The sequence below is a fragment of the Neopsephotus bourkii genome, unplaced genomic scaffold, assembly GCF_033783945.1.
Source record: "Neopsephotus bourkii isolate Nb327-2 ecotype Australia unplaced genomic scaffold, CSIRO-AGI_Nbou_v1 NB_1767, whole genome shotgun sequence".
Taxonomy (NCBI): Eukaryota; Metazoa; Chordata; class Aves; order Psittaciformes; family Psittacidae; genus Neopsephotus; species Neopsephotus bourkii.
Genome location: NW_026902241.1, coordinates 1,694,112 through 1,714,474, shown reverse-complemented (window position 1 = coordinate 1,714,474; position 20,363 = coordinate 1,694,112). Strand labels below are relative to the sequence as shown.

At 37.2% G+C, this 20,363-nt stretch overlaps 1 protein-coding gene across 14 annotated transcripts in view; it reads right to left on the bottom strand.

Annotated features, from left to right (window-relative positions):
- SYNE1 (spectrin repeat containing nuclear envelope protein 1) overlaps window positions 1-20,363 on the bottom strand; it is a 292,023-nt gene that overhangs the window by 155,413 nt on the left and 116,247 nt on the right. For all 14 annotated transcript variants that reach the window (XM_061378642.1, XM_061378641.1, XM_061378650.1 and 11 more), the window contains 17 exons: window positions 20,052-20,205; window positions 19,132-19,760; window positions 18,249-18,428; window positions 17,034-17,184; window positions 15,297-15,455; window positions 14,344-14,526; window positions 13,168-13,269; window positions 12,448-12,651; window positions 11,300-11,507; window positions 10,471-10,583; window positions 9,579-9,784; window positions 8,373-8,528; window positions 6,895-7,186; window positions 6,021-6,193; window positions 4,981-5,290; window positions 2,442-2,606; window positions 551-907 (listed from right to left, as the gene is read on the bottom strand). In XM_061378642.1, coding sequence (XP_061234626.1) covers window positions 551-907; window positions 2,442-2,606; window positions 4,981-5,290; window positions 6,021-6,193; window positions 6,895-7,186; window positions 8,373-8,528; window positions 9,579-9,784; window positions 10,471-10,583; window positions 11,300-11,507; window positions 12,448-12,651; window positions 13,168-13,269; window positions 14,344-14,526; window positions 15,297-15,455; window positions 17,034-17,184; window positions 18,249-18,428; window positions 19,132-19,760; window positions 20,052-20,205 — 3,742 coding nt within the window. The remainder of the gene's footprint in view (window positions 1-550; window positions 908-2,441; window positions 2,607-4,980; window positions 5,291-6,020; window positions 6,194-6,894; window positions 7,187-8,372; window positions 8,529-9,578; window positions 9,785-10,470; window positions 10,584-11,299; window positions 11,508-12,447; window positions 12,652-13,167; window positions 13,270-14,343; window positions 14,527-15,296; window positions 15,456-17,033; window positions 17,185-18,248; window positions 18,429-19,131; window positions 19,761-20,051; window positions 20,206-20,363) is intronic.

Here is a 20,363-nt window from a genome sequence, read left to right as displayed (position 1 = left end):
ACTACAAAGTAATCAGCAAGTGCACCGGTTTCTGGTATAACTCCTTTAAATACTGGACAAGATCTCAACATGCATGACATGAAGGATATTTCAGGAAATGCAGAACATGAGCTCAACACACTCCTGACAAATTATAAGTAAGAAACAGCTCCGGCTGTTACTTAGGTTTTAAGAAATGTTTCCCGTGTCCCTGTTCAAGTGCTTTTCAAGTCTGAAACACTGAACAACTTGGAAGAGAAGTTCCCAACTGGTGTGCTGTAGCTCCTTCCCTTTCTCAGAGACAAGCCCTTGTTTTTCCCAGATGAGATGCAGGCAGCATTTGCTAAACCTTGTACAGCAGCGGCCAAGGAGAGAAATGTCTTCTGGAAACACTGCTTGTTGTGATGACAGTTACAGAAAAAGTTTGGAAAGATGTGATTTCATAGAAATATTTTTCACAAATGCAAGGTACTATTTCCTACGTGACAGTCCCCACTGGCATAAGCTGTCTGCCCCCAGTAGCCGTGCATTTACAACCGAACAGCAGCTAGGAAAAGAGATGTGGCCTTACTTTCTCCTTGCGCCAGCTTTCCACAACCTCGCCGTCGGTGTGCGCGCTGTCGAGGATAGCCAGGCTCCGGGAGGAAGCGGCCAATAGCCCGCCAAGCCGCTCCGCGGCCTCCTCCAGCCGCGCGGCCTGCGCCGCGAACTCACGCTCGGACAGTGTCCTCTGGCTCAGCACGTCCCGCAAGCTGCGCTGGCTCCGCAGGGCGCTCTCCTCCCACTGCTCCCAGTCCGACCGCAGGGCCTGCATCTCTGCCGCCAGCAGCTGGCACCCACCGGCCGTCGTGCCGCGCTTCGCGCCGGGGGACAGCGTCTCCACTCGGCCCAGGCGGCCCGCGCCGCTCTGCCGGGACTCTACCAGCTCCTGCAGGGAAACATCGCCATGGTAACCCTCCGAGCTGCCACCGCCTCCGCCGCGACGGGGAGGGCCGTGGCGTCCCGCCCGCACCGAGCAGAGCCCGCACAGGGCGGAGGCAGCGGGCCCGGGGAGCCGCCAGGCTTGGAAGGACTGCCGGAGGGACGGATACAAAGAAAACTCGGGCGACAGAGTGCGGGCTGTGCACCGGGTAAACAGCGCTCCCGAAACTTCTGTAAGCTGAAGTTTAGGGGAGAAAGAACAAACTTCCTTGAAAACTGTGTTTAGGTTAAGATCCACAAGTAGCTAACTGCTGTAATCTGTACAGAAGCTGCACGGGTATGTAGCTGCTCACAGTGTTAAAAGCACAACTGTGCTGCTCAGAAAGAAGCCATTTACAGCCGTGATCTGTGATGTGCCAAAATTGGTTGCACATGTCTCTTTTTCCATTTTTATTTTTTTTTCCCTCTCTCCAGAAGTGAATTCTTTCTCCAGTGTCCTATTTCAATCTCACACATGCTACAGGGGAATCTGGAGAGTTTTTAGCTTAAGAGACTGGAGAGTATAAATATCATCCCAAACAACACATGGCCAGACTAACCATATTTGTTCTTTTGTTAGTCTTACGAGCTAGAAACTACTGTCTCCCTCCTTTCCCGTTTTATATGTGGGGAGTTTGAGCACAAAGGAAACTGAAAACTATCTGAGAGTGCACAACAAATCTGCAATTTGATTTTGGGTATCCTGAATCTTCCTCTAGAAGCCTATTCGCTGGCCCACTCCTACATGTTTAGGAGCAGAGTAAAATGTTGACAGCATGAGTATCTGAAAGTAAACATCAGGCATGACCAAAACATTCAGTCTGCTTTAACACTGCATGCAGAAATACATAACTTAGGCACTCAAATATGGAGTAAGGCACTCAAATATGGAGTAAGGAAAGCACACATAAGGGAGGCAACACATTTCTGCTGTTTGGAGAGAACAATCCTTGCACTGCTTTATGCATCTTCATTTCGTGCAACTCAGGAAAGGTTGTTTCTGATTCAGACAACTCTGCTCATGGAGACAACATCCTCGGCAATGAGGACAGAGCAGTATTCATTAATCAGCTAAGCCATTCTTCTGTGATGCCACTGGGCTTCTGACCTTGCAAATTGTTTCCATGTGTGCTGTGGCTAATTCAGGTCTGATTGTACTTTTACTCAATCAGTTTAATATAGGAAGGGAAGCAAAAAAATCGTGGCTCAGAAAGCTTGTTTTCAGTTCACTGAAATGTAATCACCATTGTATAGGATCATAGAATGGTTTGGGTTGGAAGGGACCTAAAAGATCAGCTAGTTCCACTCCCCCTGCAATGGGCAAGGGCACCTTCCACTAGACCAGGTTGCTCAAAGCCGCATCCAGCATGGCCTTGAACACTTCCAGGGATGGGGCATTTCCTATTTCAAATACACAAAGAGTAAGATCCCACAACTTACTGTCTCTAGTCTATTCTAAAGTCTGAACTGCAGATGAAATCATGAAAGGTAACTTATCTTACATTGATTTTAGCCAGCTTTTTCTGTATAGTTGATGTATCTCCAGATGCGTCTGACCAACGGTGTAGCTCTTCCTTTGCAGACTGGAGCCAGTCTGTGAATTCATGCACAGCATCAAGGTATAGCAAATGATCCTTCACGATGTCTTCCACTTTCCTCATTTTTTCCTATCATTCAGATGAAAAAAAAACAACAAACCAAAACCAAACCCCCAGAAAACCCAAAACAAAAACAAAACCAAAACAAAACAAAACAAAAAAAACCACAAAACAAGGTTAATAAATTGCTCAAATACTGTTCTGGCTTTAAGTAGGTTTGATTCAAGCACAGGCATGTTCTGCTGGAGCAAAAGATGAAACAGTCTTCTGGAAATGTATGCAAAAATGAACTTTAACATGTCCTTTTACAACGTATATATTGTCTGACAGATATCAAAACTGCAGCTGTGACAACTCTTTCTCAGTACATCCTTAAGAGGCTTTTGAGCCCATGAGTCCTCTCAGGAAGCTGCGTGCTACCAGGAACAACTCTTATTTAGGAGTTTCAAGTCTCTACACATAAGAAGCAGAGTCACAGATATGTTGCATACGAAGACCACAAAGGAGGACTTCTGCTGTTCAAAACTGCAAAAGGTTCTTCTGGTGCAGAGTCCATTCTAATCACCAGATCAGAAGATCCTCCACCCCAGAGGATGCTTCCCCTGACACAGGCATACAGCAGCTTCCTGGCTCCGTTCTTAACTTTTTAATGTAAGCTTAAATCGGGGAGAGTTTATCCTTACTATGAAAAGATGAAATAGCATACTGGTCCAGCATTGCCTTTGGTCTGGCTGAACAGATTTCTTGCTATATTCTCATGAGCTAACACAAAAGTTTATAAAAACTAACCAAAATTAACTGAACTAATCAAATAGGTTTCTACTCCTATATGAATACTCTAGATCTAAGTGCCCTTAAACCAGTTTTGAACTAAACCACTATGAATTACACTCCAGTTATTTTTAACTTTGAATAACTCAACATTTAACTAATGCTTTTAGAAATCAAGTTAGATTAATAAGCCTTGCTGTTCTCTCTGAAAATAATCATCATAATTTCTCAGAATGTCTCAGACCAACTACACAATGGATGGTTACTACCTAAACAAAGATGACCTGAAGTTAATCCTCAGAGCTTTTACATCTTAATGCATTTTATGGAATAACAGAGTAAGAAAATATCCACATGCACGGGACTCTGAACAAAACAGATAGTCCTCTAGGGAAACAAAAGAGCCCCAGGAAAGGCAACATGCACCTCCTGTTTATGTTGCTTGCCCCAAAACATAGCACCAGTAGAAGGGGAGAGTGGAGGCAAAGTGCAGCTGTAGTTGGTCTCTTCTGGTGGGAATGGCATCTACCAGCTGCAGTCCGTGCTGTTCTCTCCCAGGGGAAAGACTGCAAAGCTTGCTTTCTTGCTTAAGAAATTAAATTTATTGACGCATATTGATTTTATGAGAATGCTGCCATGCTCACTTACAATACTCTTTTCACACAAGTTTAAAAGCACTGTATTGAGTGAGTCAGTAATCTTTATATTGCTCCGGTTTAACTGCTGAGGAAAATGGAGTCATACAAGGATGAAACTGTGCTCATTCTCTAGAATTTAGATTCATAGGTTACTATTTCCAGTATAAAAAAAAAAAAAAAAAAACAAAAAAAAAGGCAAAAGTTCATCAATAAAAGCGTGTTTGAGTAGATGGTAATGAAAGAATTCATATGCCCTAGATTTAACATTTTTCCCAACAGGTAATTTTTCAGATCTTCCATTAATTTTTACGTTGGTACTTTTTTACATATATACTATGGATTAACTACCTACAGGCCATCAGCACTATTCTCAGTACATGGAAACGTGAAAACGTGAAGCACACTTCCAAGAGATTATAGTGTCGACTTCAGTCTCAGTTAACCTTTTATCATGGAGCCTTTCTCAGATGCAAACTTTCCCATTAGCTGAAAAGGTGGTGACCTCATGTATCTTTTCCTTAGAAACCAAACTACCTGTGTACCATGTGTGGTGCTTAGTGGCTTGAAATATCACAAAATATGGGCATATATCTCTCTGACAGTAGGATTTATCTCTCTGACAATATGCTTTCTACTCAGGGAAGCATTTCCCTTTCATTCTTCCCTTTCTAGGTACAAAAAAAAAAGAAGTGCTAAGAATGAATGAAAAATAAGTAGATTAAAATAAATATGGAAAGATGTCAGAAATATGGTTGTATATAAGAAACTAGGAATAAAATATATGGCCTTCACTTTTCAAAAATCAGAACCATACCAATTTCAATTCCGAATAATTTTTGCATTTCAATGCAATTCCAATTGTAATAAACTGTTTCCAACTTTTTGTTAGACTGAACCAGAACAAAAGGCAAGATTATTCAAACACAGTCAATCCTTTAGTTACTAAAATATTATGAAAATAAAAGCTTTAGCTATATATACAGATGTCTAAACATTTTACTTAGTTGAAATTGAGATCTTTGCCTTTATCTTACCTTGGCTACAGTTGTGATGTCATTAAACTGTGTTTTTAGTTCTTCTTGAGCTGCTTCTCCAAAAGACTCATCCTCTGTTTTTTCATACAGTTCCACAGCCTTTTCAATGAGTTGCTGTAAATCACTAGAGTGATTCTCTATCTCAGAAACAATAGCCTGGAAGTGGTCCAGCTGAGCAAATTTCTCCTTCAGACCAATCTGTGGTTCTAAAGGCTGTTCCACTTTGTGATCCAGTTTCTCTAACCACTGCTCCAGCTGGTTTTTCCTTTCCAGATATTCATTCCACTGGCTAATGACAGAATCTAGGCAGCTTACATTAAAAGAAACATATACAGTACAAGTAAGAACTTCTGATTAGTCTGGGAAAAAATAAAAAGACCCTGCTTATAGCATAATGTTATACTGTCTCTTGCCATGTATAACACTTTTAGAAAATGCTTTTTCCTCTAGCTTGCTTTAGTTTTCTATGTCAGTTTACATTCAAGTTAGTGAGGAATGTAATTCTCATTCCACTGGACTTAATGATAGACATGAGTTTGTGAGGATCTCATTCAAAACATAGTGGTCTAACCTAATCTAAGGACAAGAGGAAATCATCTTAATATGCAAAAAAGATTATTTGGAGTAGATATTAGGATTAAATTTTTTAATAAAAAAAACATACTGAAAGACAAATTTGAGAAAACTTCCTAGAGTTTTCTAAGGAAGAGGTAGATAAATATCTGTCACGTGTTCTTGGTCCTGCCAAGTACATGTTCAATAACTCAGAAAGCCCTTTCTAGGTTTTTCTCTGTACGAATTTCTATGATTTCTATTTTAAAATGACCATCAAGTACCATCCATATGAAATTTGATTCATCTGATAGGATCAACTCGTCTTTTTTATAGAAGTATGTATTTTTTCAGGCAATTTTGATTCTCTCTGATAAAGCAGATTTCCTGTCACATACTAGTAATGAATGAATGAATGGACTCCTATGTGCTGTAAGGTGCCACTCTTTGTAAGCAGGGTTTGACCTGTGTTTTCCAGGAAGTTTTACCTTTGCCAGTTCACTGAGGTGCTGATGATGTCATTCCATACACCCTTCAGTGTCTGTAGCTCGGTTTGTATCACCTTTTGTCCTTCCTCACTGCTGCTTTTAAGTGCTTGTTCTCCTTTGCCGATGGCCATGTTCAGCTTAACTTCACCATCACCTTTAAGTAAGAGGATCTCCTGTAAAGCAAAATAAGTCAAAATATCAAATTTATGTGAGAAGTGAAAGCCGTTGTTCTTTCACTTTCATGGCGGACACTACCTTCTGTGAGCTTATTTATTCTTGACTGCCATATCCAGTATGAATTCCTATGCCCCTCTTCTTTAAGTTCCTGTCCCTTGCTATGTGCAAGTGATCCAGCAGTTTTACTCACAGATATACAGGCTTTTCACTGCATTGGTCATCCTAAGAGATTGCTCACATTGCAGTATTTAAGGAGTAGGCCAGGCACTGCACAGAAAGACAGCCCAGTCCCCCTTAGCTAGAACAAATCTCAAGAAAGCCCATGGAGGGATCTCCTACACTGATGACCTTCCTATTAGGATGTTTATCTCACCTGTTCTTGAAGATGATGTGCGGCAGATATGTTACGCCTCTCTATGTCAATTATTCTAAGGCTTCCCCTCCATGAGGAAGCTTTTTTGTATCTAAATACACATTTTCATAGTTCGCTACTTTTTATTGATGTAATACCTGTCTGTATTAAACTTCATCCTATTTTTCATACTGCACCTCCCAATTTGTCAAAATCACCTTAAATTTTGATCCTCTCCTTCATAACTGTAGTAAGAATAAAATACAAAAATGTTTCTCTTCCACTTATGTGGCCCACAGCCAATATTAACCTCGATGAGTAATATCTAGTTGTATCCTTCTTTACCTGAATTTGTGTCAGCCGTCTCTCTAGTGTGTCTTTGCTACCAAGAGTGCTCTCTGATGATGCCAGTTTATCTTGAATCTCTTTCAACCATAACCACATACTCTGCAATGCCTCCTCCAGAGTGAGATGTTCTTGGAGTGCAAGCTGACATGTTTGTAGCTTCTTCTTGACAGTTTTGACCATGTTTTGATAATTAGTGAGATGCTGAGAAGCCAGGCGCACTTCCCTCCCTGCACCATGGCCTTCTTCATTTAAAGTCTGTGCCATTTGGGACAGCTTATCAAAAGATTCCCTGAAAGAAAATGATGAGACTGAAAATCTTTTTTGGAAAGCATATGATATCGCTATAGCAACTATCAGAAGTTATGAATGTTGCTGACACAATCACCTATGAGTTCATAGTTAGTAGACAAATCAGCTGGGAGAGACTGAAAGGAAATACAAGCAGTGTGTGTTGATTAATATCTTTACTTGCGTACAGTGTAGTTTCTTGCAGATTTTGGCACTCAGAATGGTCGCACTGAAAGCTTTGTGTTGCACATTTAAATTAAAAGCTAACTTAATTTTCTTTTTGGCTATCAGACTTTCCAATTCTATATGAACTGCTACCTCTTTGTACGTGCCAAAGCTTCTGAGAACTCCACAGTCTTTGTCAGGTAAGAAGGCATAATGGAAATATCAGGACATTTGTCCAGAATTAGACACTGACTCTGGCGTTTAGTACAACGATCAGTAAAAGGGATTAAAATTCTGGGTTTATACAGCCTCAATTAATTTCCATCTACTGAATCACCCTTCCTGATGTCCTGTGATTACAGGGAATTTTCATCAGACCAAAATGTCTTGCATCAGTCTCCACGGGATAAGTAGTGACTGGGTGTTTCCTTTTAGCATGTTGTGTGGCTTGAACAACTGACTACTATTTATGTTCTGTCTTCACCAACCTAATAATAAAAAAAAGAATTTGAAAACCACTGTGCACTAAAAAAGGCAATTACTTCATCATCTGTTGGCTAAGTCTGAGTTCTAGAAAGATTTCACAGCCAATGTGGAAGTTATTTGAGCTTTTTTATAAAGTTAGCTATATGTGAAAGGGATTTGTGCTAACCCAGTTGAATCTGAGTGTTGCAGGTCAGAAAGAAAATTTTAAAACTGATATAATGATAAGTGCCATTTTTACTACTGATTTTACAATCAATATTGTTAAGATTTTTTTTATTATGTTTTTCAGTTTTCATTTATGCATGCATTAAGATAAGCTTTTTTAATGAAAAATGTATCATCACTGAATTTTGGAGATGGCTCCAAATTCCAGTCTCCTTAAAACTGGAAGTATCTGGATTCAGCTTCTTTTAATGGAGCATGTTGCAACACCTTTCTCTTTCTTTCACAAACACACTTTACCCAACAGTTTAGTTTCACTGTTGCTTTAGCAGAGGAAAAAGTAAGAGTATTTTAGGAAATGTATTTCATACTACCTTGAGTTCAGTAACTCTTCCAGGAACTTTTCAACTTTATGCACCTCCTTTTTCTTCTCAGGAATAAGCTGTTTGTTCTCTCCTAACGCTTCTGCGCTTATTCTTTCTTCCATGTCACGTATCCACAAGCCAAGTTTCTTGTGCTGATCTTCAAAACTACAGAACAGATAAATACTCCCTTAAATTTTTTTCTCAGGTGGAGTGAAGTTAGTAGAAGTTGATTCAGTTCTTTCAGTATCCACAAGACCGGGAAAATAAAGCTAGGTATCAATTACACGCTTCGAGAATAAGAGTTGTACACAAAACATAATTCCACAGTGACTGCTAATCTAAAAATATTCAGTGACTCTCTAAAAATGTTCAGCAAAATCATGGGAACTACAGTGAGAACAGAAGCCTTCAAAATTTAAAGTGACAGTGCTTTTATTTATTATTAGGTTCAATTAAGCAGACCAAAAGAAAGCTTTTTCCAAATCCTTATAACCAATATAGTCTAAGTTTAAAAAATGGGTAAAAGTGGGCTTCTACTCAGTACTGACGCTAACAACACCTTAAACGTTGCGCTTTTGATTTCTCCAACAGAACATAACTGGAATCTCAAGCACTCAGAACTCGGCAAAACAAGTTCTGGCCCTAAATTTTAAAACCTTTATCTTCACCATCTCATCTTGCTGTTTTATCCATTACTGCTACTATTGCTAACTTTGCTTTAAATTAGCAACAGTTTTGAATCTAATTAACCTAAAAATACTCAAACTCCAAAAATTACAATCCCGAGTAATAATTTAGCATAGTTTTCTTATTAGGTTCTTAGGAAATACATCTGTGTGGAATGGGACAGGATAGACACCAGCAGTGTAAAAAGCATACTATCTTCAAAACCCAGGGCAGAACTTGAAAATTCATCACACCTTTTCCTTCCAGGCAATTGCATTTAAATTATGGAGAATCCAACTGCTGATTTGGGATTGCATGAGTTACGCAGATCTGCATATACGATCCTGACCTGGAATTACCTAACCAAAATAATACCCTTGGAGCAAGATCTCCAACAGTTGCCATGTTTTATGAACTTTATTCTGTCTTAAACATTTGCAAAGAAAAAAGCAAACAGGACCAAGGTAACTGGAAATAATTTCAAATTGTTCCCTGTATTTCTGCAGCCAGACAATTTCATGCAGTCCACCTGTGACTGATATTACTCACCTTTCCAGGTGCGAAGCACAAGCTTCCAGGGACTTCTTATCATTCAGACACTGGTTGAGGAATTCCTGGAAGTTCTGGTTAGACTTCACAATTTGTTCCTGAATATGGCTCACAACTGGTTTAGGTAAGCAAGCAGACAAACTTTCTCCTTCCTTACAGGCAGCATCTAACTTGTTCTGTCCCTCACTAACAGAATCCAGCACACTCTGTGTAATAAAAGAATACAGTTTATAAATGCATAACTAGATTTAATAACTAAAGATAACATAATATTTGTATTAGAAGTGGTCACTTTTCCCCAAGAAGATGAGACATGTCTAGCTATGGACAAAGTTCTAAGCAGATAGTTCAACTAAAAATTTATTCAGCAATGCTACAATTCACAAAACTAAATTTTCCTACTTGGTCCCAAAGTAGTTCTGTTTTTGTCTGGACAGTTTACTCATGTCCTGAATATGTTATACATTCCAAGAACTAGGTTGTTTGAAGTAGGTGTGCTGCTATTTGTGTATCAAAAATCTGCATAGATAAGCTTTGACATGACAGTGATAATCTGAAAGACTGAATATGCAACCATATAAGAAAACATAGGAATAGAAGAGAAAGAAGGCAAAAAAAAAAAAAACAAAGGAAAACAGGATTGCAAAACAGAAACAGGAATAGTTTAGTTACATATATATCTTCCAGAAATTAAATTCTGATCTCTCAGAACAACGAACACAGTTTCCACTGTACTCCCTCTATAGTAGATACTGCTGTCTCCAGCCATTCTTACATTACCTTTTTGGAAACAAACCCAATAAATATTATAACACCTACTAATTATTTTAGAGATATAATTGGATAAATATAGTTAAATTGCTAATTAATGTTTTTTAATTGTTCACTATACCTGCAAGTCATGTAGCTTTGCCTCTATGGCTTTGCTGTCTCCAGACCTATCAGATGACTCTTTTACTGCAGCCTTCATACCAGAAAACCATTCCTGGAATTCTTGCATTGAATCTTATTTAATAAAAAAGTATAGAGAAGAGAATATTTTTTAAGAAGCAGCATTATCCACAATACTATACAGCTGTCTTCCACAGTCCTTTTATTCTTCAGGAACAGTATGGGAAAGCTAATAGGATGAGTATCATTACCTTCAATGACCTTGGGGAGTGGGATTCATTTCACAAAAAGTTAGATGTTTCCACTGTAAACATCCAAATTTGTACAGTCACACTAGCTTCCCTTTATAGTCAATGGGAAAAGATAGGCATTTTCAGTCTATTATATTGTCCCAATTTAATGTACAGATAGTATCTGGATTAATATCTTAATATATAAGATTTAAAATTGCCTACTTCTCTCCACTCACTATCCAGGGATGCCAAGAAATACTCCAGCTGGGGACATTTAAACTATAAGCATCTCCATTTGGTTTTATAAATCTCTTTATGTCAAACACACAGTGTATCTTTAGAAGTACATACTAAGAGTGAAGAGAGGTGGAACTGGGTTTGCCTTTCTTGCATATTACATGGTTAAAGTTCAATTCTGTTATAGTAAACCACTCTGTTTCATAGCAGTTATCAAATAAACATTTGGTAACGGGACTTTTGAAAGGCTCCATACAAAAATAAAGTTGCAGTTGCAGTGACATCACTGGAAACTCTGGCAGATTCCAGAATGATTCATGGCTGTGGGCTAACGGTTCATATTAGTAAGACAAGACTCACCGAGGAAATGTTTTTCCAAGGACTCTTGCATGCTAGCCTGTGTTCTGCAACAGAGCAGATTTACAGCTTCATATTTCTTTATTAACGAAGTGACAGTGCCACCAAGAGTTTCCAGCTCTACAGAATGGTACTTGCGACACAGACTGTTGAGGTTCTCACGGGTTGAGTCAATACGGCTCTGCTGAAGCTGAAGGTCTTTTTGTGTTTCCTGAAAATGAAGTTACAACACAAATATGATGTTTGCAAAGAAACAGAAGAGCCCTCTCTTTTCCTCTTCCCATATGCTCTTTCCTCTTGTGGTCTATCGCAAGTCCTAGACACAATGAAGGGAAGAACTACTGGTGCACATTTCCTAAATTTTTCAAGTGAGATGAATCCTTGAAACTAAAGAGCCATCACAGAAGTGAGAGAAATGCTGTTTCTCATGATTTAGTACTCTATTTCTAAGCAAATTTCAAGGCATACCGAAGAACAATAGTTATTTTAAGCGAAGTCTGAATATACACGAGATGCAACAGGACACTGGCATTTGGTGGGATTTCTGAGTGAAAGGGAGTTTTCATCTGACTGGAGAGGAACATTTGTTTGAAAATTAAATTGTCCAGAAGACGGTCATTAAAATGTGCTCCAACCAAAAAAAAATATCCATGTGTTTTGTCATGTTATGAGCATAATTGTATTCAATCAAGAGAACTCTAGGATGGAGACAAAAAAAGTGCTATATATGAGGACTAAAGAGGACTTCTGAGGTAGAAGTTTGTGTTACAATTAAGCTCAGTCCGGGGTCTTTTACTATGATAAGTTACACATTCATAACCTATATTACAAAGGAGTAAGTGGACTTGTAAAAATGCTGGAGTAATGACTGAATAGTTCAATGTAATAAAACCAGTTTTTGTCACAACAAAGATTCATTATAATGTTTAAAAAGTTTTGTATCAAATCAGAAAAAATCAGGCTAACAAATAGATCAGAACTTCAGTTCATTGGTAGAACTTAAAGAGTATCACTGCACTATTTGCTAAGATTTTAGCAGCTGTGCAGGACATATTATTAAATTAAAATTAAGTATAATGCTTAGCAAAACTCTGCTAAAAACTAAAGATCACTGCATAAGAAAAAGCATATTCATTTTCTTCAGCACTGACCTTCACTTTATTTAGAGCATCAGGATCCAGGTTACGTGCGCAGCATAACAGTGTTTCTTCCACTTCTGTTAACCAGTCTGTCATCTGATCAATAAACTTCTGTAACTGCATCTTCTGAGTACTAAAATCTTCCAGTGTCTCTTTTGCTGTCTCTGACATTTCTTTGGCATGTTCCAACTTCTGCCTCAAGTCTGATTCTACAAACTAAAACCAAAATGTTAGCTATTAAAGCATTTAAATAAAGCATTTATTATGGTGAATGTTTATTGATATAAATAAAAGATAGGAAAGTGACACAACAATCATTTTACTCTCTTTACATCTATGAGTAAAGATACTTACATAAATAAAACATGTCAACCATTCAGGATTAAGTTTTAGATATCCCGTAATTCAAAGAAAGGATACTAATTTATAAAAATCTAGACTGCAAACTGTTGAAGTTATTCACTTCTGAAAACTTAAGCAGTTGCCATAAATTTGCCACATATACGGAACATGACCTAAACGCAAATACCTCCATAAAAAGCATACTTCTTTTCTTTCTCAGAAAAAAAATAATCAAAGAAATATGAAGAAAGAATAGTTAGGATACATATAAATAATGTAATATCATCTGTCACCTTAAAAGAAAAAGGCAGTACCAGGGAGACAGAAATTTCAGGAGGAATTTCTTAGTTATCTGAGCACAGTCTGTGATTACCGGTATCTTTATTTTACCTGGAGATCTGCAGGAGGCTCTTGACTATGGATCCGTTCTTTGAGATCTGAAATTCTGGAACTAAGCTGCTCCAACTTCAGCTCTTTAGCCTTGATTTCAGACTGTAAAAGAGATGTGGTCAAAGTTGCATGCCAAACTACAGGGAGGTTTTAAACATTCAGAAAGATGCTCCATCAATTACAAAAATGAAAGAAAATGTAAAAAAATGTTTAGCAACACCATTATTGTACTCGGTTTCTTCCCCAAAAGTCTCCCATCTCTTCTCTTTTATTAGACACAGTTCAGAGATTTTTTTTATCCATCCATTAAAATAACCACACACATTTTTAAAACTCAAAGTGCACTAACAACTTTTGTTTCTTAAAACCAACTGAATAAAGATGGGAATGTAATTGTTTATTTGACTGGAAAAATCTACTGTGGTTATTAGCTTCCACTTAACAGCATACAGCATATAATACATGTGTCTTCTGGATTTTATTACAAGGAAATGAGCTCTCGGAAAAAAATTAAACACAAAAATAATTTTAAACCTCAAAAGGGAACTAAAACGTTCTGCTATATACGCACTGACATATCTGGACCTTGTAGTTTTTATGGTCATATAGATCACAGTTATAAAGAAATATTCTACCTATTAAAAAAAAAAACAACTAATAGCAAAGTGAAAGATAAAATAATCATTTATATAATTATAGTTTTTAAGTCTTAGGCAAATAATTGGTTTGTTTATCCTATTACCCAAACTTGCTTTCCCAAAAAAAATCAGACAGATCACTCCAATTAAAAGATTGGACAGTAGATTTCAGAAACTACTGATTTTGCACTTAACTTCAGCTGAAGTTGTCTAAAATTTCCATCAGTTTCTCCCGGAACAGTTCAGTCCAATGCTATGCTTTTTGAAATTTTTGTGCCTGTAAGAACACATTACCATGTACTGCTAGAGCCAAAATAACTGTGGAGCTTAGGTTTAGTAAGAAATGTGCTGTTTGTGTTTCTGTCAGAAGCAAATGGCTTCAGAAGAGGACTGGAATGCTGTCAGCTAGACACTCGGTTAGTGGTACCACCGCTTGAACAGGGGATACGGTGATCTACAACACAGCCTTGTCAATATGCCTGATAACACTTGAGATTTTGGTCTAGAACATTTTTATCACTGATTTATGGGTAACCACCTGGAAGTCTTTCAGGAGAACCTCCATTCTCTGACTGTTACTTAAGTTGCTGATGCCTTCATTCAGTTGAGAAATGGACTTATTGCACCATACATCGATTTCGTCTCCAGTTTTGAGGATGTCATCCCACAGAGACAAACTTACGCTCAGACGGTCGATGTTGTCTTCAATTCTTTCAGATACCTTTCAGGGGGGAAGATGTATCAATACCATTCATAAATTAATTTTGGATTTATTTTGCAGCCAATTGTAAGACAAGTGCATAAAAAATGATTAGTACATCTAGGCAAAATAATTTTCTTAGAATTAGGTCTAAGTTCTGAATTCTAATTTTGGTTTAGTTACCAATATAATAAAACTAACAAAAATCATATGTGGAATGTTTCTAAATATTTGGGTATTTTTTACTGGGAAAATTTTATGTTGAAATAAACTCCATCTTTAAAAACAGCTAGATTTATCTTTCTTATGTAATGTAGGAATTTCCTAATAAAATTGTATAAATATGAGAATATAAAATACTAGCTTTTATATTGTTTCTCTGCTATAATGTCTTTCTCAACATACAACTTTTACAGTGTAGCTTAATACAATTTACTGCCTAATTTATTTAGTCCACTTTACTTTAGTAAAGTAATACTTTGTAAATACTTTAATAAAGTAACATATTTGGTGAGAATCCAAACCAAATTTACACACAGAAGTGTGCACTGAGCAAATTTAGACTAGTAACATTCATACATTATTATAAGACTTTGCTTTAAATCTATCAAATTGATGTCAGAACTTTGTCGTACAATGGAAGTCATATCCCTATGATTAACCCTTTGAGATATATACTTCAAAGTAAACTTTGGTAAGCATTTGTACTCTAAGATCCTAAGAAAATACTAATACTGTAACCTTAGCCCAACTTAAAAACTGTATCCATTGTATAAATACCAGATTCTTACATCTAGCCATTTGTCCACAATACAGTTCATGTCTGTTTTTACCGCAGTGGAATTGCAGCTATGTACTCTTTTCAATTCTGCTAACAAATGTTTTCCTTTATTGGTGAAAGTATCCAGCTCTTTTTGTTTATTGTTCAGTTCATTCTTGGCAGCTTCGTGCTGTGAACATAAATATTTACTTGTTTAATTAAGCCTTGAAGAAAGAAAGAAAAATTCAGTTCTCCAGGCACCCATCCCTAGCCCTGTGGTATATTTTATGCATTTGATAATTCTCATTCAGCATACCATCTCATCTTTCACTATGCCACAAAAAGCAAAGCAATGGTTTTCTCATGAGCATAATCAAACAGTATGATTTTTGTAAAATAAATAAATAAAGCAGATGAGCAGGAATAATAAATTCTGATTTTTTGCCACTTGGTAACCAGTTATCTTTAGGACTTAGGACATTTTTTTATTATTATTATTTTTATTTTTCCGATTCTTCAGACTCTACATGTATAAATTGAATAATAAGAACCCACCATTGACTAACTAATATCTAAAATCAGTTCTGGAATTACAGCAGGGCAAGTAGAGGCTGTTGCAAACAAAACTTAGGATTGTTAAAACCTGTCACTCTTAGACAGTCTGGAAAACAAAAGTACAGATGTATTCAGAAAGAAATTAGACAGTATCTTCAGAACTACAAAGCCTGCAATTCTAGATGTAGGGAAATCTTTTTAAAATACTGTCACTGAAGATGTAACAAAATACTAAGAAAGGATCATAGTAAACATCTCAGTTTTTTCTTTAAGAACTATTAGTGATCGGCATTAGAGGTAAGCTACTAATCTGGATGCAGTAAGGGCCATGTGGCCATGCCTGTTTGTTATGGTAGAAGGTGTGCAAATTATTTATTATGCTTCAACTCCTTCAGGCCTAGATGTGGCCAGTATTGGAACAGGGAATTCTCTGTTCTCCAAGACCCACATTAAGGAGGGGAATATGGAAGCTAAATGCATTTCTTTGTTAGACTATTGAGCTCTGATCTGGTTTTCAGTTTTAGTTAAAATATCTGTTATCAAAATGCCATAAATGAACACAGTTTAGAATGAGGTTTATACAGATCTCACTGAAGAATTTTTAATCAAGAGCTCACTAGGCTTCCAAATGAAATTACTCTCTGAATGAAAGGAAAGAATATAACTCAGAACTGGCTATCCTGACAGGCTGATAGATAGCAGAATTTTGAATTTTAGAAACACCAGTGAAATGAATGGAATGCAAGGATCCAAATTCCTTATCTCAATGGCTCCATGGCCAGTATCAACATTGTACCCCATGAAATAAGCCATCTTAGAGAAAGAGACAGACATCACCCTCCTTTTGTTGACTTTATTCTATTAAAAAAATTGCCCAATATGAAAAAACATTAAAGTAGGTTGACTGGAAATATCCTTTTATACTATCATAGTAATATATTCACAATATATTTGATATATTTTGCATTTCTAGGTGTTAAAACTGTAAATAGCAACCATCAAAACCACATTAATGGATCTTGCCAAATGCTTAAAAAAGTACCGTATTATTTCCTCATCAGAATCTGTACTATTTAAACCCTGAATGTCAGTGTGACCAGATTTGACAGTAGATTTAAGGAGCTTAAAACACAGACCAAGGGCACCTTTAAGCTTTAAAAAAAAAAAACATCTAAATCCTTTAAATACCTCAAATGAAAATATATATAATTACCTTTGATAAAGTTCGCTTGATGTCTTCACGGTCCTTCCAAATGGATTTGATCACTGAAGCACTATCAGCACTGTCTATGACTTTCATTATTGTTGTCTTCAAGCTCTGATATTCCTTCATCAGATCAATAAGAATGCAAGACTGCTCCTTTCTGTAAGGTGAAAAGGCTGTGTTAAAATCATTTGCTGTCATGTTTCTGAGGGAAAGAGAATATGATGTAGAGATTCAGTATGGGAAAATGAGGATGCAGTGACAAACGTGTTTTGGGCAGCTAATAAAATATTAATATTTAAGTTTTGCAAATCACTGTGTGTCCATACATCACAAAACACTTCACTGAAGAGCCAGTATATAGATCACCATTGCATATATATCAGATATCAGAGCAACAGACTTAAGCAAAAGACTGACTGATACTGGAATTCAAGCTTCTCACTTCCTAAGTTTAATAACTTACCAACTGGAAAACACACTGTAATGATGCTGGCACTCACAGCTCATTTTTTTAACTTGCTCCTTTAACATGCAGTTTTTGTTTTGCTTTGTTTTTTCGTAAATAGAAGCCCAAGTAAAGACAGACAAAATTTATGTACATTGAGGACGATGTAGTACTGAATGAACCCAGCACTCAACTTTACCGTGCAAATTTAAAAAAGGACATTTGAAGTTTTCTTTAAAGATGATGAAGAGGGAGATAAGACAAAAAAAAAAAAAAAGGATAAGATAAAACTCTCTTTAGTTTCTTTAGTTTTTTTATTGACTTTGATTGTTATACAAAACCTCTATATCACTGATTATACATCGATGATTGTTACCAGCACGGTCCCTTGGGCAGGCAGACAGACTTCTAAGAATGATTTAGGACCACTGAATATTGGGGTTGTCAGAAATACATATTCAACAGAGAAGGAAAATACATGCTAGAAGGACAGTTTGCATCTCAATGTAAACATTAGGAGAGTAAACAATAACGTGCAACTAAAAACACAGTATATCTATAAGCACTGCCCTGAGGACTTGCCTGTGGCTTTATTAATAGTATAATCACAAGTATCCTGGTTTATACTGTTTTATCTTCTACTCAGTATTTAACATAGAAGCCCTGTTTTTTATTGGCATTAATATGACAAGAAGATATTAAATGCAAATAACCAGGTCTCTTTCGCCCACTAAAAGATCTCTCTCTTTTGTCAACTAAGTCTAAGATCTACTTACTTTTCATGTATAACTTTCTTGGTATCCTCCCACAGAGATTCTAAGCGATTTATCTCTTTGTCAATCTCAGAAGCGAGTGCAGTGTCTTTTTGGGCTATTTGTTTTGCTTTGTCCATGAGCCACTGGAGTTTGTGTTGGTGAGAATTCAATTCTTCATCTAACTGGTTAAAGATCCTTAATCTGCAAGTTAAAAGGCAGGTTTAACATTTACTTAGCTTCGCTTTTTTGGAAGAGAAAGGAGGACAAAATAAGACTGAAACAGTTGCTGTTACTATGCACCAAGTTCCCTTTTTCTAACATTTCCTACACTATCTTCAGAAAACCAAGTGTTACCTGGATTTTTTTCTGCTACAACTGGGCTCAGAGTGTAATTTTACTACAATTTTGTAGAAATTGTAATTTTTCTACAAAATCTCTACAATTATATATACATATACCTTCACCTCACACAGTGCCTTGGAAATATACTCAAATATTTATATAAATACTTTATTATAGTGTTTTCCTTCAGCACATGCACTGTCTATAATTCTGTGAAAGTACAAAAAGTTATATTATATGGGATCTCTAATAGCTATTTGGAGCTATTAGAAATACCCAAATGTTTCATTTGGACAAAATACATTTATGAGACAAAGATTTTCTCAACTGTTCCTGCAAGATAAAAGATTAGCATCACTTGCTAAGTGTTCTGCTCATGTTCTCCCTCCATCCAAACGGCTCACTTATTTACAAAATTTTATTAAGTAGATGTATGGACTCATGAATGCCTAACAATTTTCCAAGGCAGAAAACTCACACAGGCCTCCAATGCATCATAAAAAATCAGGAGACTGCAAGCAAATGAAGAAGCACCAATCTCAAGCATTAATACTGCTTTTACCTTTGCTGGAGGGCTTGTAGTGTTGCCTCCTTCAGGCCCTCCTTGTCAGCCTTTTCCTCAATATCGTCAATACTCTTCAGGAGCTGTTCTTTATGTTCCATGAAAGATCTTTGCAAAGCTCCAAGCGCTTCTGCCTCACTCTGTTTAGTTCCCAGCAGGTTTTGAACTGCCTCTAGTTCCAAGCACAGATTATCCACCACAGCCCTGCAGGAAGTTCTCTGCTCAGAAACACTATGTTTTAGATGATACTGGGCCTTAGTAAGGGAGCCATCCAAACTGATGGCAATAGATTCCAGCTTGTTAAGATTTTGAATTACATTATTGAGTTCCTTCTCCAGTAATTCAGATTTAGCTTTATCCATGTTTCCTGTTTTCTCCACTGTGTGCCTCAGCTGGTGGAGCACTCTTGATGCAGCACTATGGAGCTCCAGGAATACCCGCAGCTGATCCAGAGCCTCTTGCCTTTGGCTAGTTATTTGACTTGCCTCCTGAAAGATCTGAAAGCAATCTTCAGTCTTTCCCTGCAATGTCTGCTGGTCTTCTGGGCAACTGAAAGAACACAGTCTGTCTACATGCTCCTTCAGACTCTGTAACTGCTGTTTCTTACTTTCGACTTCCATTGAGTGGTTCTATGGGAAAATAAAAAAATAGAGATGGGTTTCTTCTTCTAGTCAAAAGCTCAGAAAATATTTTCATACTAAACTCACAAGCAAAACAAGTACTGCTGAGGGTTTTTCAGTAAGAACAGTTCAGTTTTACAGTTTTGCTTTAAACTGGTCAAATAACAGAAATCTGTATGTGACTGCAACACCATGTCTGTTCTCAAACAAATAAATGACCTCATGCTAGTTTTAGATTAATATTTAGCTGAACGCACTGTACAATTTCTCTGTCTTTAATATTTACATCCAAAAGTTTACCTTATTGTGAGATGCAGCTAGTTGTTGATCAGCTGTGCTTATCTCTGAAGTGGCTTGTAGTTCAGCAAGAAACTGCTTAATCCAATCTGAAAACCTGAGCAGGAGCTCATCAAACTGCCTATGCTCAGCAACAAGAGACTGAAGGAAGTTGATCCTATAGGATATCAGACGCAAATATGAAAGCACTTGATGTAAATTAATCCCTTTCCATATTCAGAACCACAGGTGACTGGACAGCATTAAAATCAATGCCAGGTGGAAGGAATGAAGGAAATGTTCGTTTATATTACAAATGTGATGACTGCCTTGTTG